This window comes from Canis lupus, chromosome 6 (genome assembly GCF_003254725.2).
Source record: "Canis lupus dingo isolate Sandy chromosome 6, ASM325472v2, whole genome shotgun sequence".
In the NCBI taxonomy this organism is placed as follows: Eukaryota; Metazoa; Chordata; class Mammalia; order Carnivora; family Canidae; genus Canis; species Canis lupus.
In genome coordinates, this window is record NC_064248.1 from 9,179,408 (window position 1) to 9,204,683 (window position 25,276).

Below are 25,276 nucleotides of genomic sequence, written 5' to 3' on the forward strand. Positions count from 1 at the left end.
AAAGAGAGAGACAAACAGAAAAATCAGACTCTTAATTATAGAGAACAAATTGATGGTTACTAGAAGGGAAGGGGGTGGTGGGATGGGTGAAATAGGTGATGGGGATTAAGGAGTGCACTTGCTGTGATGAGCACCAGATGGTGTATGGGATTGTTGGATCACTATATTGTACACTCGAAACTAATATAACACCATATGTTAACTAACTGGAATTAAAAACTTTTTAAAAATCCGCACTTACTTACTGTATTCTATAATATTTTAGAAATTAATTTCAAAGTAACAACACTACTATTAAAAATAACAATAAAACCACTGAATGCAGTTAAAGATCTGTTTATAGATGAGCAGGGTTCTATCAAAAGGACTTAGAAGCCAACCTGAAGAGCTTCCACTGGACCAAAAAAAAAAAAAGACATTTGATTATCAACAAGGACAAAAACTGCTACACTGGATTGATACACAACAGACATGTTTAAATCCACAAATTTATAATGATAACATTTTGGATAATTTTAGGCAACCAACTCATTATTTTAAAAACTGATAAGTAGGGCATGCCTGGGTAGCTCAGCAGTTGGGTGTCTGCCTGCCGCTCAGGCCATGATCCCAGGGTCCTAGGATCGGATCCCACATTGAGCTCCCTGTAGGGAGCCTGCTTCTCCCTCTGCCTCTGTCTCTGCCTCTCTCTATGTGTCTTCCGTGAATAATAATAATAATAAAACCCTCATAAGTAAAGGAGAAGAAGGAAGTTTTTATTTATCCTGTCTTTTCTATATAACCAAATGGTTGGCAAGGGGAAATTTCTCTCTATAAAAATATTCCAGCTAATAAATAAAGAAGGAATGATAACACTAATATCATTTTGTAACCCCTTGTGAATTGATAGAATTAGTCAATAATCATCAACATCTGCTCATATCACAAAAAGTAGAGATATCCAGACAATATGATTCCTAATGGAAGCACACAGTCATTACTTTTGAAGCTTTCCCCCCCAAAAAATGGAATCTGAATTTGATCATGCTTCTAGAGATCTATGCCTCTAGATCTAACTAGTAATTTATAGGAAATACAGAAGATGAAAGAAAATGTTAAACAGTATTGATGTGAAAAACCAGACCATAGGAAACTCTACAGAAAAAACAATCTGGTTTCTTCAACAAATAATTGCAAATGGAGGAGGGGAGTAAGTGGTAGAGGAGGGGCTGATAGATTGAAAAAGATGTAAGAGACATAGCCACCAGTCACAAAGTGTGAACTTTGTATGATTTGAACCAACTGTAATATTCCTTTGTAAACTTTTTTTTGTCTTTAGAATGCATCCCCCTAACCAAGCGCAAAGAACTGTGTTATAAGTCACTTGAAATAAATTCTTTCTCCTTATGGTTGTTAGCAGTTTGATAAATATTTTGAGTTGTTCATTATGTTCCCAATTTCAGGGACTGCACTTTTTAGATTTAAATTTTTAACAGGTATTGCATATACCATGATTCAAAAGGCAAAACTGTACAGAAAATTATGCAAAGAGAAGTCTTGTTTCCATACTAGCCCCTCAAATTCCATTCCCTTTCCATCTATAGGCAACTATTTTATTTATGCATCAGATGCGTCTTTTTACAAATATAAGGATTTAAATGTATATGTATGCATGCACGTATATAAAAATGGGTGCACGTAATTTTACTTAAAATTTTATTAGAAAATATAGCAAAACAGAAAATGCATAAACAGTTTAACAAATTGTTATAAAATGATCACTCATATAATTCCCATCCAAAATAAGAAAGAGAACAAGACCCTCACTCCAGAAGCCCCTGATACCATGTCTCTCCAGAGTTATACCCCTCCCTCTCTCCTATTATTCTAGATAGACTCATTATTCTAACTTTTATAATATTTTTGCCCTTGTCTTTCTTTATGGTTTTCCCAACTTATTAAGCATTCTCAAACAATGCATGTTGATTTTGCCTGATTTTCAACCTCATGTGAATGAAAGCATACACTATGAATTCTGTTTTGTCTGGCTTCTTATGCTCAATAAAGTACTTTTTTTAAGATTTTACTTATTCATGAGAGACAGAGAGACAGAGAGAAAGAGGCAGAGACATAGTCAGAGGGAAAAGCAGGCTCCCCATAAGGAGCCCCATGCGGAACTCGATCCCAGACCCCAGGATTATGCCCTGAGCCAAAGGCAGACACTCAACCGCTGAACCACTCAGGTGTCCCTGCTCAATAAAGTATTTAAGATTCATCCATATTCTTCATGTCATTTCCACTGTTATATGATGTTTCATTGTATGATTATATCACACTGTATTTTTACATTCAAATGTTGATAGGCTATTATGAAAAATTGCTATATTCTTGTGCCTATAACTTCACAACCTACATGAATAGGTGTTTCTGTAGGGTGTCCCCTGGTGGTGGTTTTGCTGATCAGAGAGTAGATGTATTTTTTTACTTAATTGGATTCTGCCAATTTTTTAAAAGTGGTTTTGCCTCTTTATTCTTTCACAAACAGCTCTTGTTGTTCCACATTCTTGCCAGCATTTGTTATTATCATTTTTAAAGATTTTGTCATTTTTAAATATTCGGAAAAATTTGTGCATGTGTAGTAGTGACTTATGTGGTTTTAATTGGAATCAGTCTTAACCCATCTCTTTGAGTTTTAATCCTCTCCTTTTTCTCTCCTGATAATTATTTTAAACTTTTTTTCTTAAAGATTTTATTTATTTATTTGAGAGAGAGAGAGAGTATTCATGAGCAGGGGCAGGGGAGTGGGCGCAGAGGGAGAGGGAGAAACAGACTCCCCTCTGAGCAGGGAGCCTGACCTGGGGCTTGATCCCAGGACGCTGAGATCAGGACCTGAGCCAAAGGCAGATGCTTAACCAACTGAGCCACCTAGATGGCCCAAAACTTTCTTTTAATTACTTTTTTCAGTTGTCTTCATAAGGATAGTTGGACCAAATCTCGCAGTACACCGTTGGCAAAAGGTAACATATTGCATAGACTATTCAGTGCCTTTTTTCTCACTTAGACTATTTGGGATGGATAGTGCAATATCACAACTGGGCTATTAACATTGATACTATCCACCAATCTTAGTCAGATTTCCTTATTTTTACTATACTCATTTTCATGTGGATGTATTTAATTTTATGTAACTTTGTCTTATGTGTTGGTGATATTTCTAATATTGGTGATAATTCTAATTCTTTAGCATCTGTTTTGTAGTCTTGCAAAGGAAAGACAAGATCCAAGGGTTTTATCCAAAGTGGCCGGTCTAAGAGGAGAGCCCTAGACAAACTGGGGTTTCAAAGATTCTACCCTTAGGCTCAGGGTAATATATAGAGAGCTATAACTTCAGATCTAAGGAGCACAAAGAAAACTACTTTGGGAAAATTTGATAAGTAGAAGTACAGGGGAGAGTACCCCCTAAAACTGTATAACCATAAGCCAGCGCTCATACTGATTTTTAGCTAAAATTGACACTACTTGCATGGCACAAAAAAATTTCTAGAGCAAAGTTAATTTAAGTGGTTCTAGATTCGTGTCACATCCAGATATCTGACAGAAGAAAATACATATGATTTCTGGAGAAACCTACATTTATTTCAGATTTCAAAGAATTTTCTACAGATGTGTTACAAGGATATACTTCCTTTGACTTGATTCTCGAATTGCTCCAGATTTGGCCAGTGAGAACCCCAAGCTGCAGTGTTATTGTTATTGAAAGAGGTGTCTCCCCAACTTCATTTCCTCCCTTTCACATCTCAATCCACTTCCCCTTCAGTTAATTAAAACTGCTCCCGTTAAGGTAACTAAAAGTGCTTTTGAAGGTATATCCAATGAAAAATTTCGATCCTTACTTTTTGATATTTTTCTACGTTATGGGCCACTTTTTTCTCATGGCTTCCATTATATGACATCCTTCAATTCAGACATGAGTGATGTGAAAAACAAGGTCCACACAGAATCCATTTGCTGGTAAGTGTGGTATCAGAGGTACATGGCTTTCAATAGTGGTGGTGGTTGCAAGATCAGGATTTATGACACAAAAAAATGGCATTCTTGGTGTAAACAGCAGAAATTTCTCCTACTGTTCAGTCAGGCAGCAGAGTGATGGTGGGTGCCTTAACAGGCATGTTCAGAGCATGGTTGTAAGGGTATAGTTCCTAGAAGCTTAGTATTCAAGCTTGCTTTCCCAGTCTTCCAGCAGTATTTGGGGTTCCCAGAATCCTCCTATTAATATCCCTTATTCTTTACTCAGCCAAAATTAACTTCCGCCTCTGGAAAGTAAGAATTCCAATTAATCAAACTAAATCATTATGCTGCCCCTGGTAACTGGCAATTACAGTTTCATATGGTAAATGTTACAGCAGAGGTGAGCTATGAGAGTGCCTTTGGAGCTGGGGAAGAATTCCACAAAGGAAGATACTTGAGCTGAGTTCTAAAAGAGGATTGTGAATTAGCCAGGCACAGAGCATTCTAGGACATTCTAGATAGAAGAGCATTACAGGCTGGGAAACAGAGCTATCCAGGGATGACATAAATCACATGGCAATATTTTGGAGATGGGGACAAGGTGAGGAAAGAGGTGTGATAGCAGAATTAAGCAAGAAAAAGATCTCTGAGGATTTTATACCATGCCCAAAGTGGTTTCCTGGACTAAGCTCTTGAGCCCTTGCCTTGAAGTATCTTGAATTATCCTGGGTAAAAGTAGATGCTTGACACTTCCTGGATATGGTTTTAGATGAGCACTTATTTTGTAATTGTGCTCAGCCTTGCTAAAAACTCAGGAAAGAGCTAGCTGAAAGTGACCATAGCCCATGATGGAAACCCCTGGCCCAGAAAGAAACCAGCATGCTGGACCCTCACCTTGCAAACCCCTGAGACAGCTCCAATCCCTTAGTCAACTATGACCCAACTGAGCCCAACTCCATTCTCTTAGAGACCTTGTTATCTTAAGTTCCCCCAGACAACCCCCCTCCCTCCCCATGCCTTCTACAGTTTAGTTAATAGAGCATTTTTCTCCAAAGCTGTATCTTACTGTTCTATATGGATAGATGTTTTGTGATTTGTCCCGCATGACTAACCACCTGGACCTGCATGTACACAGGCAGGCTAAAAAATACTTTTTGTGAGACTTACACTATGTGAATAACCTTGGGAGCCTATTTGTTTGAAATATATTATCTGGCCTCCGGGTCAGAGCTGGCCCTTCTGTCCTTGTCCTATGACTAAGAGCTACATATATTGTCTCACATCCCCTGCTGCTCCAGGCTGGGCTGGCCTCCCAGAATGGAATCTAGGAGGGAAAGAAGACACATATAGCCCAAGATTCTTGAAAATCTAGAAAAATTATAACATAGAAATGCAACTAACTCCTAACTGCACAATAGGTGAGCAAATGTTTAATTTCAAACCCCATTATGTGCCGTATAAATATGGCCCTTATGGGGATGGTCAATTGGAAGTCTCACTTGAGGAGAGGACACTCCACCCAGGCCTCTCAGTTGGAACTGCAATCTGGCTGTTTCCATGGGGCTTCCCCAGCTGATAAGGTTGAATGTTGTAAGTACCCAATTTGATGTCACTTTGCCTTATTCTCATTTAGTGCCTACTATTACCTTCACTTAAATGTATTCCTTTCCTCTTCTGTTTCTATTACATTTCTTTTTATTTATTTATTTATTTATTTTTTTTATTGGTGTTCAATTTACTAACATACAGAATAACCCCCAGTGCCTGTCACCCATTCACTCCCACCCCCCGCCCTCCTCCCCTTCCAACACCCCTAGTTCGTTTCCCAGAGTTAGCAGTCTTTACGTTCTGTCTCCCTTTCTGATATTTCCCACACATTTCTTCATTTCTATGATAAAAGTAAACTTTACTTTCCTTTTTGGAACTGAAACATGGCTGTCTGAATCTTTTGTTCAGAACGCTTAACTTTGCTGGGAAAGAAAACATTTTATATTCCTTGATGTTGACCTTGCTGCTAGAAAACCTAAAGCTAAGTTGATTGCTCACATGGAGAAACTTCTAAGCAACAAGTTCAATTACTAGTTTGTCTACCTCTGCAATTCGATGCACAATTGTCTCTCAGGTCCAAGCTTACCCTTCTATGCTCTACTTTGTGAGCCTGGGACTGGGACTCCATAAACATCTCTGCTCTACCTATTGGTTTCCTCTTAGGACCTTCCAATAGAAGATGCCAGAGGGAGAGGGCAAAGCTCTAGGGAAAAGATGGGATGTACTATTCCTGTCTTCTTCTTGTGGGATCGCTGTTTGTGTCCTGTTCCAATGAGCATCAGCTACTGTCCTCACACTGACAGCACCTGATCCTTCCAGGAGCAGAAGTTGATTTAATTTGTGTTTTTTTCCAACACTTTCAGAACAAGTTGAGCAGTGCCCTTCTGCAGAGGTCTGAGTGTTATCTCTATGGACTCCTACGTTTCTAAGTTTTCATCATTCTGGCAACTTCACTTCCCTAAGTCCCAAGTGTGATAGCTGCTTCCAGCAATTGGAACCCACACAACAGCGTACGGTTCTCATTATGCTTTTTCAGTTACCTCTGCACAACTCCTTATACCCAGTTAATGATTCTTTATGTTAAATTCTCTGTTTGATCGGGCAGGATTTCTGTCTCCTTACCAGACCCTGACCAGAATACTTTTCTCTCTGCTTTCTGAGTTTTCCTTTCTGTAAATCAATCTTTCTTATTTTGTCTGATCAAATAATTTGTATTATATATTTTGGAAATAGAAACAAAATAATAGGGGATCCCTGGGTCGCTCAGCGGTTTAGCGCCTGCCTTTGGCCCAGAGCACGATCCTGGAGTTCCGGGATCGAGTCTCGCATTGGGCTCCTGGCATGGAGCCTGCTTCTCCCTCTGCCTGTGTCTCTGCCTCTCTCTCTCTATGTCTATCATAAATAAATAAAATCTTAAAAGAATCAAAATAATATTTTCCTACATAAACTCTGGATTTCAAAGTTTCTCTTTCCCCTCAATCTCTCATACATTTCCTACAGCCACGGCATTGGGAACCCTTCTCCCACTCCCCAGCTTGAGTCCCTTTTCTCCTCTCAGGGCTTGAGCACTACATAGAAGACACCAAAAATTCAGACTCAGGAAAAAAAGCGCTCAGTCTTCAAGCAAGGACATCATCCCCTGCACATTTCCCACATCTACTTAGGTATGGGATTCAAATCTAGTTTGTCTTTAGGAAGGAGACATACATGGCCCTCTCCCCAGTATGTTACTTTGTTCTCAGATGTCAGTGGGAAAGGTTTTCTGGTGAGTGGGAAGAGGAAGTCATTATTCTTTGGGGGTTTGGACCATAATGTTCTACAGTGGTTAAGCTCCTCTTGCCTGCAGACTTATTCCTGCATTTTTTTCTTTACTGTTGTGTTATCAGCCTCTAAGATTATTCTGCTAAGAAATGTGGCTGTCTTTTCTACTACCACTGCCCTCTCTCCACATTTGACTTAATTCTGGCTGCCTGACTGGCTGCATTATCCACCTGTTTAGGGATGCCATACTTTGGCAGAATTTGAAGCATTGGCAGGATGTTACCCTGTGAGTTGCTGTGAAGAGAAGAAACAAGACTTTGTAGAGGAAGGAAAGAAAGAGCAAGACAAGTTAAGAGATCCTGAGATGAGGTAAGCAGGCTTACGCTTCAGAAAGGAAATGTGAGCAGAGGAAGTAAACACATGGGCAGACTCAGGTTGAGGGAATAGGGCATTTGATCTACTTGTCAAGCAAGTGGCATGGATTAAAATCACGATCTAGGCAAATTACTGTCCTTAATGTTGTGTAGAATACAAAGCAGAGCACAAGATACGGTGCCTGGTTTTGAGAAAGTGATACCTACAGATAGAATCCTGGATAATACCCACAGAAGAGGGTATGAGGCAGTGCCCAAGTTGTCAAGAAGACAGGAGACTCGGGTAAGGCTTCAGGGTGAAGAAAGTAGTCAACAGTTTCAAATACTACTGGGAACTTGAGAAAGCTCATGGAGAAAGAGACCCCAGAGTTGGCAATTAGCACTAGCAACCCTGTGGAGTACTAGGAGCAGTTTATGGTTGGGAGTGGGGTGAGATGGATTTTTTATTGTTACAAGATTGGAATAGCTCTAAGGATAGGATACCAGGTGTCTACCCCCTGAAAGCCAATAGCCAGCATCCAACTTTGCAGAGCCAAGGATGATGGCTAAGGTATCTTGGAGTGTGGTGCTACACCAATAAGCCCATAGCTGACCCTGTTGTTCTGTAGTGTACCTCGTGGTTTCCCTGCAAGCTCATTCTTATTTATGAACTGGGTGAAAGGGGAAAGGGAGGTGGCATTGGATGGTGGCAGGGGACTACCATGGTTCTTATTTCCCTTTCTGATCCTATTGACTATTGCCTGGTGCATGGCAATCATCTAGATGGTCCTGAATGCAGTGCTGGCTGAGGAACCATGCCTGCTGATTGCTACCCAAATTTCAAAAGTATGTTCAAGTCTATGTACAATAGTGAGTTGTTCATTGATTAGCTGAACAAGCTTCTCTGACATGGCTTTGCTGGCATCCCTTTGGGGTTTGAGTCATGACATCAACTTGACTCTGCCCTGGGCAGCATTTATAATTAGGTAGATTCCTCTTCTTGGTCTGCTCTAACTGAATGTGTCTGCCTAGGTCCCAGAGCTCTGTTGGGGAGAGCACGGAGCCTGCAACCTAGTCCCAGGAGTGAAAAGGAGCAATTGAGTGGTAGGATGTCTGGAATTTCTAAGGGAGGATGGTCTGGATTTCTAGGTCTTCCAAGAGCCCCAAGAAGAAAGTGCAAAGGAGGACATAAGCTCCCTCCTAAAGGAGGAGCTGAAGAAGGAGGAATAAAAGAGTAGGCAGCAGTTGCTTTATAAAGCTGGCTCTGTCCCAAGTGAAATTCTCTTATTAGTATTAGCCTTAGATTTGGTAAGATGTTGAATAAATGTGATGTGATAATAATCTGGAAGCAGATGCCTGACAGTGTAGGATGACTGCATTTATTAGAGCTGTGCTAGAGCTCTTAGATTTTCAAGGAAGTCTGTCCAACGTTATAGATAGGTAAGAAAGAAGGAAGAAGGGCTGGAGTTTCTAGGTGCTTGATGGAGGTGAAGGAAGTGAGTAGGTACATAGAATTGGGGGCCCAGTCCTCACATTTCAAGAAAAGAAATGGAATGGGAATGTATCTTGAGTTTGCTAATAACCACTGGGGGGACTGAATATCTTTCATACACTTCCCCCTGCCTCCCATTCTCATTTGGGCAGAAGCTAAAAATCTGCTCAGTTGTCCTATGTTACTGCTTTACTGTTACTGCTGTTGTTATTGCTTCACATTTTTATGGGGCCTCATATTTCTTTTCTAGAGAGAGAGAGAGTACATGTGGAGGGGAAGGGCAGGAGGAGAGGGAGAGAAAGAATCCTAAGCAGCTCCATGCTCAGTGTGGAGCCCGACATGGGGCTCAACCTCATGATCCTGAGATCATGACCTGAGCCAAAATCAAGAGTCAGATACTCAACTGACTGAGCTACCCAGGCACCTCTGGGGCCTCATAATTTTAATTGCACTTGCATATTATATATTCACTTGGTCTCCACATGAGCATTATTGGAGACAATAATATGGAAAATTATACTGGCATTGGTAACACCACTCACTGGTTTTATTGCTTTGGCCCAGAACTCTTTGTTATTCTGGATTAGAGAACAGGAAGAAATTAATGCAGAACATTGGGGCTCCTAAGTGGCTCAGTCAGTTAAGCATCCACCTCTTGATTTCAGCTCAGGTCTTGATCTCAGGGTGGTGAGTTCAAGCTCTGTGTTAAAATAAATAAGTAAATAAAAATAAAAAAGAAACTAATGCAGAAGGTCAAGAGGAGTCTCAATTTATCCTCAGCTTGATGGTGCCCCATCCTACCCAACAGCCAGGTTGCCACCATGCCTAGTGGAATTAGCTCTTTGTCATTCTCAGGATTCATGTTGGACAGTGAAAGGCCTGGTTCTCCAGCTCTAGGCCAGGTTTCCAGTGGAGTCATCTGTCTCTGGCTCCAGACAGCTTGAAGGACCCCCAATCCCATTGCCCCATATAAGTAGTCCTCTGGACCCTCCCTTGGCTTTGCTCCTGGGCTACCAGGTCCTTCTTAAGCTCTTGCCTCAAGTCCTTGGTCCTCTCCTACTTAAACATGTCACCAGTTACCAAGGCAGTACCTTGGGATATGCCTGTCTTTGCCCCACTTAATCCTGTCCTTTCTTGGGATTTAGTCTCAATGGAGAAAGAAGGGAATTCCTCCAAAAAAGTACACTTCTAATTTCCATAATTAAAATGTGATTGTTATAGGGGCACCTGGGTGGCTCAGTCCATCCAACTCTTGATTTCAGCTCAGGTCATGATCCCAGGTGGTAAGATTGAGCCTCACATTGGACTCCATGCTGGGTCTGGAGCCTGCTTGAGATTCTTTCTCTCTCTCATCCTCTGTCCCTCCCCCAATGCGCTGTCTCTCTCTCAAAAAAAAATGTGGTCATATAAATAACATATGCTTTTTATTTGAACTTGAATAACACATGAAAATATAAAGAGAAAAATAAAAGATACCTGAAATCTCATTACTTTGAGATAACTAGCAGTTTGGGGACCATCCTTTCAAGAACCCCCTTATGCATTCAGGCTTATATGTGTATAGTTTTACATGAATGATATCGTATTGCACATACTGTGTGTGTGTCTTTTAAATCATAAATCTCTTTCTTTCTCCCTATCTCTTCTTTCTAAGTGAACACCCTATCTCCGTTTCTGCCCTACATGTGATCAGTGTTACTGTCTGCTGTGTACCCTTCTATATTCTCCATACCCAATTACTATCATATAGATATATATGTATGTTTATGTATCTATGCTTATCTAATATGCATACACTTTATACATAGATAGGCTTTTTCTTGGTTTTGAAATGTGATATACTTTATTTTTTTTAATTTATTTTTTATTGGTGTTCAATTTACTAACATACAGAATAACCCCCAGTGCCCGTCACCCATTCACTCCCACCCCCCGCCCTCCTCCCCTTCTACCACCCCTAGTTTGTTTCCCAGAGTTAGCAGTCTTTACGTTCTGTCTCCCTTTCTGATATTTCCCACACATGAAATGTGATATACTTTAATCCATACTTTTTTCAATCATCTTGCTTTTCTTTTCTTTTTTAAGATTTATTTATTTCAGAGAAAGAAAGAGAACGCACAAGCTAGAGGGGCAAAGGGAAAGACAGAGAAAGAATCTCAAGCAGACTCTGTGCTGAGTTTGGAGCCCTACAAGGGGTATGCTCCATGACCATGAGAGCACAACCCAAGCTGAAACCAAGAGTCAGACTCAGCTGACTGCACCACCCAAGCGCCCGACCTTGCTTTTCTCATTTAGTAATACCTTATGTCCACACTTCCAAGTTACCTACTATAATTCTATTCCATATCAAGTTTCATTTCATAACATGGTAAAATCAATAGAATCCCCCTATTGATATACATATGTTTCGTTTCCACTCTGGACCACTGTGAGCAATGCTTCAATAAATATTCTGTTCCTTTCAAATAGGTTCTTTTATTTCTCTAGCATAGCTTTCTAAGAACCAGAATTGCTGGTTCAAAGATTATATGTACTTTAAATATTAATAGATACTGCCTTCCAAAAAGGCTTTAACATTTCAAAGTTTTACAAGCATAATTTCTTTTTCTCCTTTCATTTCCTCCACATTCCAGGCAGAAATAGGGAATTACTTCTCATTGTTGTTTCAATTTATAGTTTTCTGGCTTCAAGTGAATTTGAGCATCTATTCCTGTGGCTGACTGCTTAGCAAATTGACTATTTATGACTTTTCTCCCTTTGTCTATGAGATTTTTATCTTTTTCTGATCAATTTGTAAGAGTTCTTTGTATATTGTAGAGGTTATGATGATGGAGAGAAAACTTATTCCTCACTTCAGGTGTTTCCACCTATCAGGACCAGCCATTAGCGTAATGTTTCTGTTAGTTCTTAAACTCTTTATTCATTTCTTTTCTGAGGTAGAGAGATTGAATCTGACTAGTGAGTTTGGGAGGAGACACTGGATGTGGTAAGCCCAGACCCTTCTTTTTTGTTTTCTGGGGGTGAGATGTCCTCTCAAAGCATATGTTCTTGATTATACTCCACTGTCTTTTAATTGGTGAGTTTAACCTATTTGCATTTATTGCAATGACTGTATAAATTAAGACTTGTTTCTTCTAATTTATTTCAAATTTCCCATTTATTGTACTATCTTTTTTTTCTCCTTCTCTACTTTCCAGTGGATGAATCAAATTTTTTCCTGATGGTTTAAATATTTTTACATTCTATTTTTAGTGTTATATTCATTACTTGTACTTAAGTTTACTTACCTCCATTGATTTCTTGTGTTTACTTACCCCTTACTGATTTTAACATTGTACTGGAGGTAGCAAGGGAAACTAAGTAAGACAATACAGTAAAAAGCATGCAGATTTGAAAGGAAGGAGTAAAACTTTCTATTTTCCAGATGACATGGCCTTGTATAAATGAAATTCTAAGGAATACACCAAAAACTATTAGAACTAATACACAAGTTCAGCAAGGTTGCAAGAATCAAGGTTAATATGTAAAAATGAATTATATTCTTAAACATTATGAGTGAACAATCCAAAATAAAATTTAAAAACAATTTCATAATATATCAAAAAGAAATATCATTATCTGTATATTCCCCTTGAACAATAAAATATTTTAGTATATTCTCACATCCTTTAATCTTACCCTATGTACCATCTCCACCATGTTGATATTGTGTAAAATTTAGTTATGAATTATATGCATATACATGTTTTTCTTTTATTCTCTCTAGTCCCTGGTTTTCTCCTTTTATTGAGTTATAGTTTGCATATAGTCAAATGCACAGATCTGTGTATAACTAATTTGGACAAATGTATATAATATGTAAAACTATCACCCAATTCAAAATAAAGGACATTTCCATAACCCCATAAGGTTCTCTCATGCTCCTTTCTGGTCAGCCCCCTCCACCAGAGCCAACTGCTATTCTGATTTCTATCACCATAGATAGTTTGTTTCTTTCAGAGTTTCTTACTAAGGAGTGCCTGGGTGTCCAGTCAGTTAAGTGTCCACCTCTTGATTTTGGCTCAGGTCATAATCTTAGGATCCTGGGATCAAGTCCTGTATTTGCATCTGGCTGTGCTCAGGGAGAGGCTTCTGGAGATACTCTCTCCTTCTGCCCTTTCCCCTGCTTGTGCTATCTCCCTAAAATAAATAAATAAATCTTTAAAAAGAGAATTTAGTTTCTTACTAAAAGAATCATGTAATATGTACCTTTTGTGTTTTACTTTTTTCACTCAACCTGGTATTTTTGAGAGTCATTCATGCTGTTGCATTTATCTGTAGTTGTTTTCTTTTTCTTGCTAGTTGTTACTCAATTGTATGAACATACCAAAACTTGCTTATCTAATCTTCCACTGGTAGATACTTGTGTTTTCTTTTTCAATTTGGGAATATTATGAATAAAGCTGCTATGAACATTCTCGTATAAGTTTTTTGTGGACATGAATAGAATTGCCAGATTTTAATTGCTCCAGAGGGGTGCTGGAACTTCTTTACTGGACACCTGAACTTCTACAAAAACCCTCTCATCCACAATGATTGTCATTATTGGTCTTCTTTATAGGGAAGACGGTAGAAAACTCTTATTTCATCATGTTTGTAATGACACTCCTTCTGATTTTATACTTTTATCTATCTAAGGTCTTGATCACATATCAGATGTCTAATAAACAACTCCAGGATTCCACAGACCTATTTATCAGACAGTTCAAGTGGCACATGACCATGGTTGTGGGATCAGTCCTTGCAATTTGTGTAAGTATATTTCTTTCTACCTACCTCTATTTGTCCATAGAGCTTGAAGCAATTGCTTTCATCTAAGAGAAGGAGGCAGAGGGAAACTTTCCATTTCATCATTCCATTTTCCTCTTTCTAATCCAGAAACTAAAGTGTCAAAGAGGGACACACTCTTAGAAAAAGAATGAGCAAATTATATCAGATAGGGGTAGCTATAAGGGAGTCCAAAACGCTAGCCCAAAAAACAGTTTGTTTGAGGGGAAGATGGAAACTTGAGCTATCCATGCTATTTCTTTCTCCAGCTCACCTGGCTCCTTTTTAATTCTTAAAACTGAGATAGCTTCCATACATTGTCTCCAAGGATACGCTGCTCTTGAGGCACTTGGGTGACTCAATTGGTTAAGTGTCTGCCTGGCTCAGGTCATGATCCCAGGGTCCTGAGATTGAGCCCTGTGTTGGGCTCCCTGCTCAGTAAGGAGTCTGCTTCTCCCTCCCCCTGTCTCTCTGCTATTCCCTGCTGTTCATGCTCACTCTCAAATAAATAAATTAAAAACAATTTTTAAAGGATACCCTGCTCCCCCTCTGTGCATATGTAGAAGCTTTCTTTTCCCCTTGGGTCTGTTGAAAAAAAGTTGAAGTCTATAGAAAGAAGCTTTACCAGGGATAAATAGGGAGGGAAAGTAAAAGAAACCTTAAAAATATAATTCTGTGTGTTTACAAAGGACGAATCATTTATGTTAAGCTAAATAACAATTGTCTTCAAACTGAGTTGCTTCTACAGCTCCTTCTTCTGAGCATTACTTCAAACTTTTTGTCACGTAGACTGAGCTAAGTTTATATTTTGCTATGACTAGTTCTGGTGAAACTGAGAATGTTTCCTTGAACATCCTTTCTTGTTTTGGGTTCTTTATCAGAGAACAGGAGAGAATCCAGTATAAAAGTGTTGTCTTAGAATAAGATATATATTTTAGGGATATGATCCTGGCAGAGGAAAAGATTACCCCAAGAGATGGCATTTCCTGATATCACTAGGGGCAAACCCTTGGGGATTATGGAGGAGGGCAATCAAGAAAGGTGGCAGCTGGACAAGAGCAGGAAAAGGTTGGGAAATTGGTTTCATACAGAGAAATCAGGCAAGTAAGTAAATTCGGGGTAATGAGAAACCGATTGTTTGAAGGAGTTACAGATATGGAAAAGGGAAGACTAGAATAGACAACTGGAATTGAAGGGATACAGGGAGTTATTTCATAACATTAAAAGGAACATTTCACTAACCCATCAAGAGGACATAACAAACCTAACTTATGTACCTAATAATAGTTTCAAAATATAAGCAAAAACTTAAAGAACTTCAAATAAAAATAGATGAATTCATTCATAATTGAAAGTACAAGTCAAAAGAAAACCAAGGTAACATGCAGAAAAACACTCTCCACAACAGCAGAATACACATTCTTTTCAAATAGCATGGAATGCTTACCAGAATAGATTGTATTCTGGGCCATAATACAAGACTAAATAAATTTAAAATGTTTCAAATCAAAGTTGTGTTCTCTGACCACATTTAAAATACATTAGAAATCAATAACAGAGATTTCTAGAAAACTCCCAAAATATTCGGAAACTAGATAACATCTAAATAGTCCATCAGTCAAAGGAAAAATCTTAAAGGAAATTATAAAGTATTTTGAATGGAAGGAAAATGAAAACAGACCTATTAATTTTTGTGGGATTATAAAGGGAAATTTATAGCATTAAATGCCTTTGTCAAAAAAACAAAAAATGAGTAAGATCTCAAATCAATAAACTTAGTTTCCACCTTAAGAAACTGGAAAAGAAGAGCAAATTAAGCCCTATGTCAGCAGAAAAAATATATATCAAAGCAGAAATAAACAAAATAACAAACAAAAACATTATGGAAAATAAATTAAAACCTAGTTCTTTGAGAAGATCAATAAAACTGATAAGCCTGTAGTCTAACTAATGAGGAAAAAAGAGTAAAGACAAAAATTATCAATATTAGGAATGCAAGAGGTATCTCAATAAATATTCTGTAGGTATTAAAATAATGAGACACTATGAAACAAATTTAAGCCACTAAATTTGACAACTTTGATTTAATAAATTCCTTAAAAGACACAAATAACAAAAGATGATTCAAAAAGAAATATATAACCTGAGTAGCCCTATATCTATTATAGAATTGAATTTGCAGTTAAAAAACTTTCCTGAGAGAATATGTCATTACCAAGTGGAGTTTATCCCAAGTATAAAAGGCTGATTTTACATTGAAACATCAATAAATATAATTCACCATGTTAAAGGCCTAAGGGAGAAATATATATGGTCACCTCAGAAGATGCAGAAAAAGCATTTGATGGAATTCAACATCTACTCATGAGTAAAAGTCTTAGCAAAGTAGGCATAGAAGAGAACTTACTTATCCTTAGAGAGGGAATATACTTAGTCATAAGTAATAGTTAAAGACCGAATGTTTTTCCCAAAGATCTGGAATATGGCATGGATGTCTGCTTCTAGCACTTTTTTTTAAAGACCTTATTTATTTATTCATGAGAAACACAGAGACAGGCAGAGACATAGGCAGAGGGAGAAGAAGGCTGACTGTGGGGAGCCTGATGTAGGACTGTATCCCAGGACCCTGGGATCATGACCTTGAGCCAAAAGCAGACAGTCAACCACTGAGCCACCCAGGTGCCCCTGCTTGCAGCACTTCTCTTTCACATTATACTGGAAGTCCTAGCCAGTGCAATAATGCAAGGGGGAAAAATAGTATACATATTGGAAAAGAAGCAATAAAACTCTTTCTATTCACAGAAGACATTATTTCTCATATAGAAACCCCCAAGAAATCTCCAAAGATCTCCTAGAATTAATAAATACATTTAGCAAGTTCACAGGAAAAAGGTCAATATACAAATCAATTGTATTTCTATATATGAACAGTGAACAATTGGAAACAAAAACAAATTTAAATACCATTTCCAGTAGTAGTACCCCTCAAAAAGGGGGAAATACTTAGATATAAATGTAATAAAATAATGCCAAGATCTATACACAGAAAATTACAAAACATTGATGAAATAAGTCAAAGAAGACCTAAATAAGAGATATACCATGTTAATGGAGTAGAGTCAACATTGTAGATATGTCACTTATGGAGGGGAAACATCATTTAAGAAGAAAATACTAAATCAAAAGTTGAATTTAAGGTAGTTAAATGAAATAAAACCAATATATAGAAATCAACTACTTCTATATACTAGCAATAAACAGAAAGCTTATGGGTGGTGGCTTTTCAATGTAGGGTGATTGGGCATGCTGTTTTATTGGAGAACCTGTGTGTTAGTACCAATAGGTCTTCCTCTAAGACAAGTCAGAGTCCTCAGAGAAATTTTCCAGGGTTCTGCTTTGAGGTTGGTGGCCTATGCTTAGCTAGCTGTCAGTCTTCTAGGTGTTGAGTCTGGGAAGAAGGCTAGGGGTGAGGTTTGGGAAGGGAAGGAAGAGTTAAGCATTCAGTATGTACTCATTCCACTCCCCTGGGCAGGGCTCCCCAGACATCATTCTCCATGGTCCTTGGCTTCATTATCTGGGAAGTTCTTCCTTATCCATAGTCCACCTAGGTCATAGTTGAAGTAGACACTGAAGAGGTGATATCTAGCATAGTAAAGGACTGTCAATTAACTACTAAACACCTTTTTCTAAAAACAGAACCTCTAAACCAAGACTTTTTTTTTCTGGAGAACTACCTCAGAGATCCCTGAGTTTCAGGGAAGCAAGGTCCTTACCCAAACCTCAAGCCCTCCAGGTTGAATTATAAATGGTCTCAACCAATCATGATAATGTCATTCTCCTAGGTCTGGTGGTCAACTGACACCTGATAATGAAATATAAAGCCAAAGTCTTCTGGGTGGGGCTTTTGGGAAAATGTTTGCTTTCCTAATTTAAAGGAGAAAATCCACCAAGCACAGTCTGCCATTCCCCATTTTTCCTTACTGGCACATGGACATGAACACTGGAAGTACAGCCATCCTGCACCACAGAGCAGCAAGTTAACATAATTAGGATAGCAGGTGGAGTCTGGATCCTTGCTGACATTTATGGAGCCACTAAACAGCCCTTGATGTCCTATTCCTGGACATCTCATTATATCAGAAAAATAAGACCATCATTCTTAAGCTACTGTGTGTTGGCTCTTTTGTAACCATTCCTAGCTCCTATAACTAATGTACTTGAACATCTTTTTCTGATGTTTATTTGCTTTTGCAGTTCCTCTTCTGTAACATGCCTATTCATATACTTTGCCAGTTTCTCCACTAGACTATTTATTGCATTCGTGTTGACTTGTGGGCATTCCTATCTTCTGGGCATTAATCCTTTGTCTATTATATATGTTGTATATATCATATTTTGTCAATTCCAAGGTATGCATTTTTTCATATTTGAACATCTCCAAAAATGAGATGAATCATATATAGTTTCTCATAATGTGGTCAGTTGGGAGGCAGAATTGGCATTGCTGTTGTCATAACCTGAGGCTTGAAGTTCAGATTCTAACTTGCTCAGATGCCTACCAAGGCAATGAGAGGTGTGCTAGTAATGCCACATGGTTCTGTAAGTTTTACAGTAGTGAAATATTTTAATATTTTGATCTGTTAAGGTCATGTATCTTTCTATTAAACTTCCTCCATGTCAGATGTTGTTGGAGTGTTTGGTCACAGGCATTTTTTTAGAGCCTGTTAAGAGCAATTTGAGTTGAGGAACATTTAGTTTTAATGTAATGGGTTTGTAGTCATTCTTGTGTATAGCTAAGTTGTAGCTAATTATCTCAGTATAGGAATGGCTTTCAGGAATACTCCTTCCCCACACTGTGCCAACCCAGCATCATCACACAAAGAAACAGCCAGAGGTCCCTATCATGATATGAATGTCTTCTATAACACACAGCACCAGGAATGAAGGTACTGGAAAAGAAATAAAATTTGAAACTGCCTTTTCTTTCTTATTGCAAGATGGCCAACACACCTCCAGACACTGAATTCACATCTCAGGTGGAAATAAAATAGGGGCAGTCCCAGCTTTATTGGTCCTTTTTGTTAGGGAGTGACAGGTGTCCCAGATATCTCTCATCAGACCTCTTCTTGTATTTTATTAGCCAGAACTGAGAAACTTTCAAGAAGACTGGGGAAGTGTAGAACATGAATATCATGACTGGCTCAGGCCAATAATAATACACCACATGATAATAATGTATCACATTTGGCTATATTCCATCCCAAACAAAAATGGGATATTGAATAGGCAACCAAAAGCGTTTGTCACAAATACCCTCCCCAAGTCTAGACCTAGAGAAACCGGCCTGCAGGAAAGCCCAGATCTGCACAAGAGACACACTTCTATACAGGATCACTATCTCACATACATAGGCCCTAAGAGTTAAGAATGAAGGAAGAAATAGAACAAGGAAGAATGATAGCAAAATCCCACCCCTCTGAATAGTTAACCTAGGAAACAATGTTCCCAGAGCCTAGTACAATCCAGCTTCTGGTTTTGCTGAAGAACAAAGCTGAACTTCAGAGGTAGCTGAATGCAAGTCAGTAGGCAAAGAAGTGAAAAGCTTCTTGGTTTCAGCCTCACCAGATATTGGTCTGCACTGGTTATCTGAAGTCCACAACCTATGAACTTAAATTTTGTCAAGACATTTCCCCCACTGAGGATGACTGTGTCCTGTGCATACTCTAGCTGTAGGGAAAATCCACCTCTGTGTGCTTGCTCCTTTTCCAGAGAATGTGGTATGGGACATCCCTTACTTTTGAAAAATGTGGAAATGTGCAATAGCAAAACCTTCATTATCAGACCTTACTTGAAGGGCCCATCTTCCCCAGATCCATATGTTTGAAACATCTCAATTTCCTGTTCCCCTTTAATTTCCACAGTCCTGATATCCAACTGATATGTAAGGTGTGAGTACTGTAAATTACATGACCTTGAGAAATATATCCCTCCATCTGCATGTTGGCATCTTCCATGCTCTGTCCAAAGGCTGTGGCCAAGTCTTCTTGCATGGGAATTGATTTGTCCCAAGAAACATGCCTCCCAAGGGCAATTGCTCTGTCAGCCTGTTGGTTTCCCTCTCATCAGATTCCTGAACTAAATCTGGTGGCTACAAGGCTTTTGGCTCATTTTAGAAATATTCTCCCATTCTACCCTACTAACCCAAACCTGGGAAAGGGGAGACTTTATGTCCAGACTCCATCAAAGACAGGAGTAGTCAATGAAATATAAACAAAAGCTGTTGGACAGTACTTCTAAAGCTATCTGGTGCCCTGCTTTATTTCTTTCCTGCTGCTGTAAAAATGAATGTGATGGCTGGAGCTCCAGCAGTCTTCTTGGGACCATGAGGGAAATGTAAAGAAAATCTCAGAGACCTTGGCCTGACAAACTTAAGACCAAGGCCACCAATTGTCTATTTAAAGACACTCATTGAGAGAAAAATAAGTCTCCTTGCTTATGCCACTTAAGTTAATGTCTGTTACTACCAGCCAAAAGCAATTCCTGATTAACACATTTGCCTTTTTTCTGCTTTTGAATTTTCCAGTATTTGAGTAACTTGTTACTTTAATGTCAGAAAAAAAAATCTCTGTGTCACATCTTTCTTCATAGAGGAGGGTTTGTTTCTGGTAATATATTTCTCTCCATTGTTCTCTAGTCATTTAGGGAAGCCTCAACTATGCTTTTAATATTTTAACTTGCTTAAAAAATTAACCCATTTTCCTCTCATTCATCATAGCCTTTACATATCCTCTTTTTCTTTGCATTCCTTTTTAACAAATCCTAATCTCCCCTTAGACAGATGAACCCCCTCAAGCTGATCGGGTAGAGGGGATGTACTTTAACAAACAAACATACAAAACAAACAAAACTAGGGGCACCTGACTGGCTTAGTCGGTAGAACATGCGACGCTTAATTTCAGGATTGTGAATTCAAGCCCTGTGTTGGGCATGGAGCCTAATTAAAATAAAAAGTTTAAAAAACAACAACAATCCTATATGCTCTCTTGTCTTGGTAATCTAACCACAGTTTTAGGAGCAGATTCTTAGATCAAAGTCAACAGCAGATGCTCAGGTTTTACTTACTAAAGCCCATGCAACTAAAATCCAGTTGCAAGACCACAGCCATCAACTGGGTCACTGCAGCCTGCAGAAACTAAAGGCCCATGCTTACTAGAGAACTTATAGCCAATTTAGGGAGAACCTAGTTGGAGTATAAATTCGAAACAATTTTAATTCATCCAGTTGTTGCTATGAACTGTGTCTGTTGTGTGCTATCCTTCCCACCACATCTCATTCTGATTCCATAAGTTTTAAGTTAATTTCGGTTATGAAATCAGTTGATTTTGTGTCTCTAAGACTCAGTTCTATTCATTTCAAATTTCAATTGCATATCATATTAAAAGCTTTCCTCCTCTGCTCCTTCCCTTCTCCCTCTGTCCCCTCTTGCCAAGTTCAGCCAAGGCTCTAGCTGATTTGAGTCAGCTGGAGGCATGCTCTACTCATGTGTGCACTTCCCTCATTTCTCCACTCTATTTCTCCTTTGATATGGAGAGGGAAACCAAGAGAAGGAGATGTAGATAGCCTCCACCCTGTCACTAACCTGATAAGGTGGCCATCCCTTCCTGTTGACCAATCGCAGTTGTTGACCACTGTATTGACCATTGGCCTGATGAAAGGATGGTAGCTCCAGTAGGCCCTATGGATAAAGAACTCAATCTCAAGCTACTCCCAGAGCCATTGGCAGACTCTGGTGGGACTCCACCATATCAAGTCTCATTCCCCAGTTGCATGGGTCCCTGGTAAAACTGTGTCCCACCTCCCCAGTTCTCAGTCACAAACTATGCCAACAATTCATACTAAAAAAAAAAAAAAAATTCAAATTCCAGGGGCTTAAGTAAGTGCCTCTTGGACAGGTCTCAGTGATCAGCATAAAGGAAATAGCTCCTTCTTCTCCTGCTCTGTAACATTTCTTTCTTCTTCATGTAACCCCCAAATCTTTCTTCCTGCTCATGTTGATTTTATCCAGGAAACATGAGTTGTTATCTGCAGATGTGTGTGGTGGTCACTCAGACACCAGCTTTGGATCAGAAGCAGCATGAGGCAGGGCAGGTAGGATTCCTGCCTGAGATCCACCAGGCAGAGAACTAAATCTTGTGAACTGACAATGCCTTCCCAAAAGAAAGGTGAAGAAATGTAAACCACTGACAGGTTCTTCTTTCTCTACCCACAGATCTTGTACATCAGAGTTTCCTGGCTTGACAGCACCATTCCTCTGCCCCCACAGCCCCACCCAGCCCACAAGTCTTCTGGCTCTCTCCCTCAGGAGCTCTCAGACCTGACCCATCTTCTGCACTGGCCTCCCACCCCAGGAGATGGGGGAGACCTCTTAGCCTCCACCAGTCCCCAGACCTCCACCTACCACCTGAGGAAAACTTCTCAGGCCAGCTACACCCTGGGAGGCTACCTAGAGGCCATTCTTATTGCCAGAGACCACCGGGGCAGGCCCAAGACCCATGGTGGGGATCTGTTTCGAGCACAGCTGTTGGGTCCCTACCTGAAGGCAGGAGTTCCTGGGGATATACAGGATTTGGAGAATGGCACCTACCTGTTGTCCTTCCCCCTACTCTGGGCTGGACAGGCCCAGGTGCAAGTACGGCTGATCCACTCCAGTGAGGCAGTTGGGGTCCTGCGGGGAATCTGGAGAGACCAGTGGGCCATGGTTGATTTCATGGGCTATTTCCGAGGACCCACAGGATATGAAGAAATTGTGACTTGCAATGTTAACCCCCTGCTAATGGGGGAGGAAGAATCTACCTGTCACTACAGGGATGAAGATTCTGGTGAGCTCTGGTTCTGTGCTCGACCCCCTACCCTACCCTGTGACTCACTGGTAGGGCATTCAAGTGGACATTATTGGAATGTGACTACACCACACGAGGAGGCCCTACTGGCATGGTAAGAAACCCAGCATCATCTGGGATGTCTGCCCCAATCCCTGACCCCAAGCCCCTGTGATTATTCTCCCTGAGCCACCACCCTTATCCATCTATTCCCTTCTATTAAACATGTTTCCTACTGCATGCCAGGTCTCATACTAAGTGCTGACTACTTTTATGTAATGGTCAGCATCCCTGCCCTCTACAAGTTTTCACTGAGGAGACTCCTGGCTTTTAAAAACACACAGTGTGATGAGTGCTTAAGTGTAGTATGCATGGAGTGGTGTGAGGACGCAGAGAAAGGGCACCCCACCTGGCAGTTCAGGCAGATGGCAATTTAGCTACGCTTAAAGGAGAAGCATGGATCTCTGGCAAAAGAGAAGCATTCTAGGCCTCTCTGCTCTTCTGATGGCCCTTGTAAGAAGAGATGTAGTGAAGAAATCACCAGCATATGTTGTCAGGGAGTATGGAGGATGGATGTGACCCCCCTGAATGAGAGGGGAGCAGAGCCTATAGCCTAGAAGCTGGGAATGGCTAAGAACTGTCCTCAGTCTTGGGGGAGCAAGCCTCTCTGGATAGACAGAGAATGGGAGACAAGGAGGGAAGATGTGGCAAACAGCCTGGCTTATCTTGAGCCCTGCTGTCCCTGAGATCTGAGGTGGGGTGGGGGCAGAGAGACCCCAAAGAGATGGGAGGCATTTTTTAAGGTGTGAGACCTGGGTGTCTGGTTCCAGCAGGGAGAGTAGGGGATGGAGGCAAAGATAGGGTCCCAGAAGATAGCTAAGTGGGGGCAGAGCATGGGTGGAGGGCCACCCCCACTGACTGGGGAGAGAAGAGCCAGAGGTGTTCCGGGGAGGGATGACAGCTGTAATGGCTGCTGCTCCTCAGCCCCAGAGAGCACAGAAGTTCTCACTGGCTGCCATGAGGACTGGAGGGGGTGAGCCAAGCCAGAGACTCCTGAGGTGCCAAGGTACCTGCTGGCCCCACCAGACACTCAACTCCAGAAGGCTCTCAGTAGCTCAGTCTGGCAAATACCCACTAACATTTATTTCCTGGCATGAGAATTTAGCACCAGGAAACCTTGGTCTTTCCAAACCAATTCTTATGTTCCCTTTGGTCAGAAAAGGAGAAGAACACATCCTTTTTGCATTGGTCGATTGAAAGTAAATCTAAGGTTAAATTCAGGATCCATCTCAGGAAGTCCCTCGGGGTACGGCCCAAAAGTCTCTGGAGTAAGAGTGTGTGGGTTCTGACTCGACCTGCTCCAATTTGCCAGCTTCTATCCATGGGATCTCTGGCAAGTCATTTAACCTCTCTGTTCTTTCATCTGTAGACGGGAATAATAATAGTACTTCCCTCATAGACTTGTGGTGAAGAACAAATGAATTAATACGTGTAAAGTGCTTAGAACAGGGACAGCATATAGCGGCTCTTGGCTTTTACAATCTTGTTCCAAGCGTTTTGCTACTGTTGAGTGGCCCCTGCCCTGACATTGTCCAAAGTCCTGGAGATCCTGAAGATGGGAGAGGAGGGCGGATGTAGCTCCATCCCACACAAGCCAAGAGTGTACTGATAAAAGACAGGTATTAGGGATCCCTGGGTGGCTCAGCAGTTTAGCGCCGCCTTTGGCTCAGGTCATGATCTTGGAGTCTCGGGATCGAGTCCCACGTCAGGCTCCCTGAATGGAGCCTGCTTCTCTCTCTGTCTGTGTCTCTGCCTCTCTCATGAATAAATAAACAAATAAATAATCTTTAAAAAGAAGACAGGCATTAAAGAGATAACCACACATGTGGCGAATGTGTAGCGGATACGAATCTGCAGCCCCAAGGTCAGGTGTTTTCTTGACATCAATTTTAATCCCACCTGAGGACTTCTGCAGATGGGCTGGTGGCAAAAGCTCCCCTCACCTAAGGTCCTGCAAAGAAACTGACACTTTGGCCATATGGGATTCTTCCTTTGACCTCTGTCCATGCTGGTCACTCCAAAGTGTCTGCTCTCCAAAATTGTATAATCTTGGGCTCTGCTGGGAGAGCAGGCATTTCCACCTGGGTCCAGAGTCTCTGGGATTATCCTTCACCTGCTTCCTGAAGCTGTTATCTCTAGGGGGCACTAAGGCCCTGACACTCAAAGAAGGCCATACTCAGGCATTTTTTTAGATTGTAGAAATATTATCATCCCCTCTCCCCCTCAGAAGCAAATTCCCCTCTCCTCAGCCCCTTCAAGCAGTCCGTTCTTTCATTCAGCAAATGCATTCTGAACGGCCTCTACATGCACAGTCTTGCTGGTCCTGCTGGAGGCACTGGGAATGCAGCCGCCAAGTGACAGCAAGGCCCCTGCCCTGGTAAAGCTTACTT

General features: G+C 40.4%; 1 protein-coding gene across 4 annotated transcripts in view; it reads left to right on the top strand.

Annotated features, from left to right (window-relative positions):
* Positions 1-25,276, top strand: part of LOC112646254 (NXPE family member 3-like) — a 64,216-nt gene that overhangs the window by 32,595 nt on the left and 6,345 nt on the right. Inside the window, exons 2-6 of one of the 4 annotated variants that reach the window (XM_025426070.2) lie at positions 6,399-6,545; positions 7,094-7,199; positions 7,535-7,665; positions 13,819-13,932; positions 22,217-22,941. In XM_025426070.2, coding sequence (XP_025281855.1) covers positions 13,837-13,932; positions 22,217-22,941 — 821 coding nt within the window. In that variant the 5' untranslated portion in view covers positions 6,399-6,545; positions 7,094-7,199; positions 7,535-7,665; positions 13,819-13,836. The remainder of the gene's footprint in view (positions 1-6,398; positions 6,546-7,093; positions 7,200-7,534; positions 7,666-13,818; positions 13,933-22,216; positions 22,942-25,276) is intronic. The other 3 variants (XM_025426069.2, XM_025426071.2, XM_025426068.2) reach the window with 3 other exon arrangements.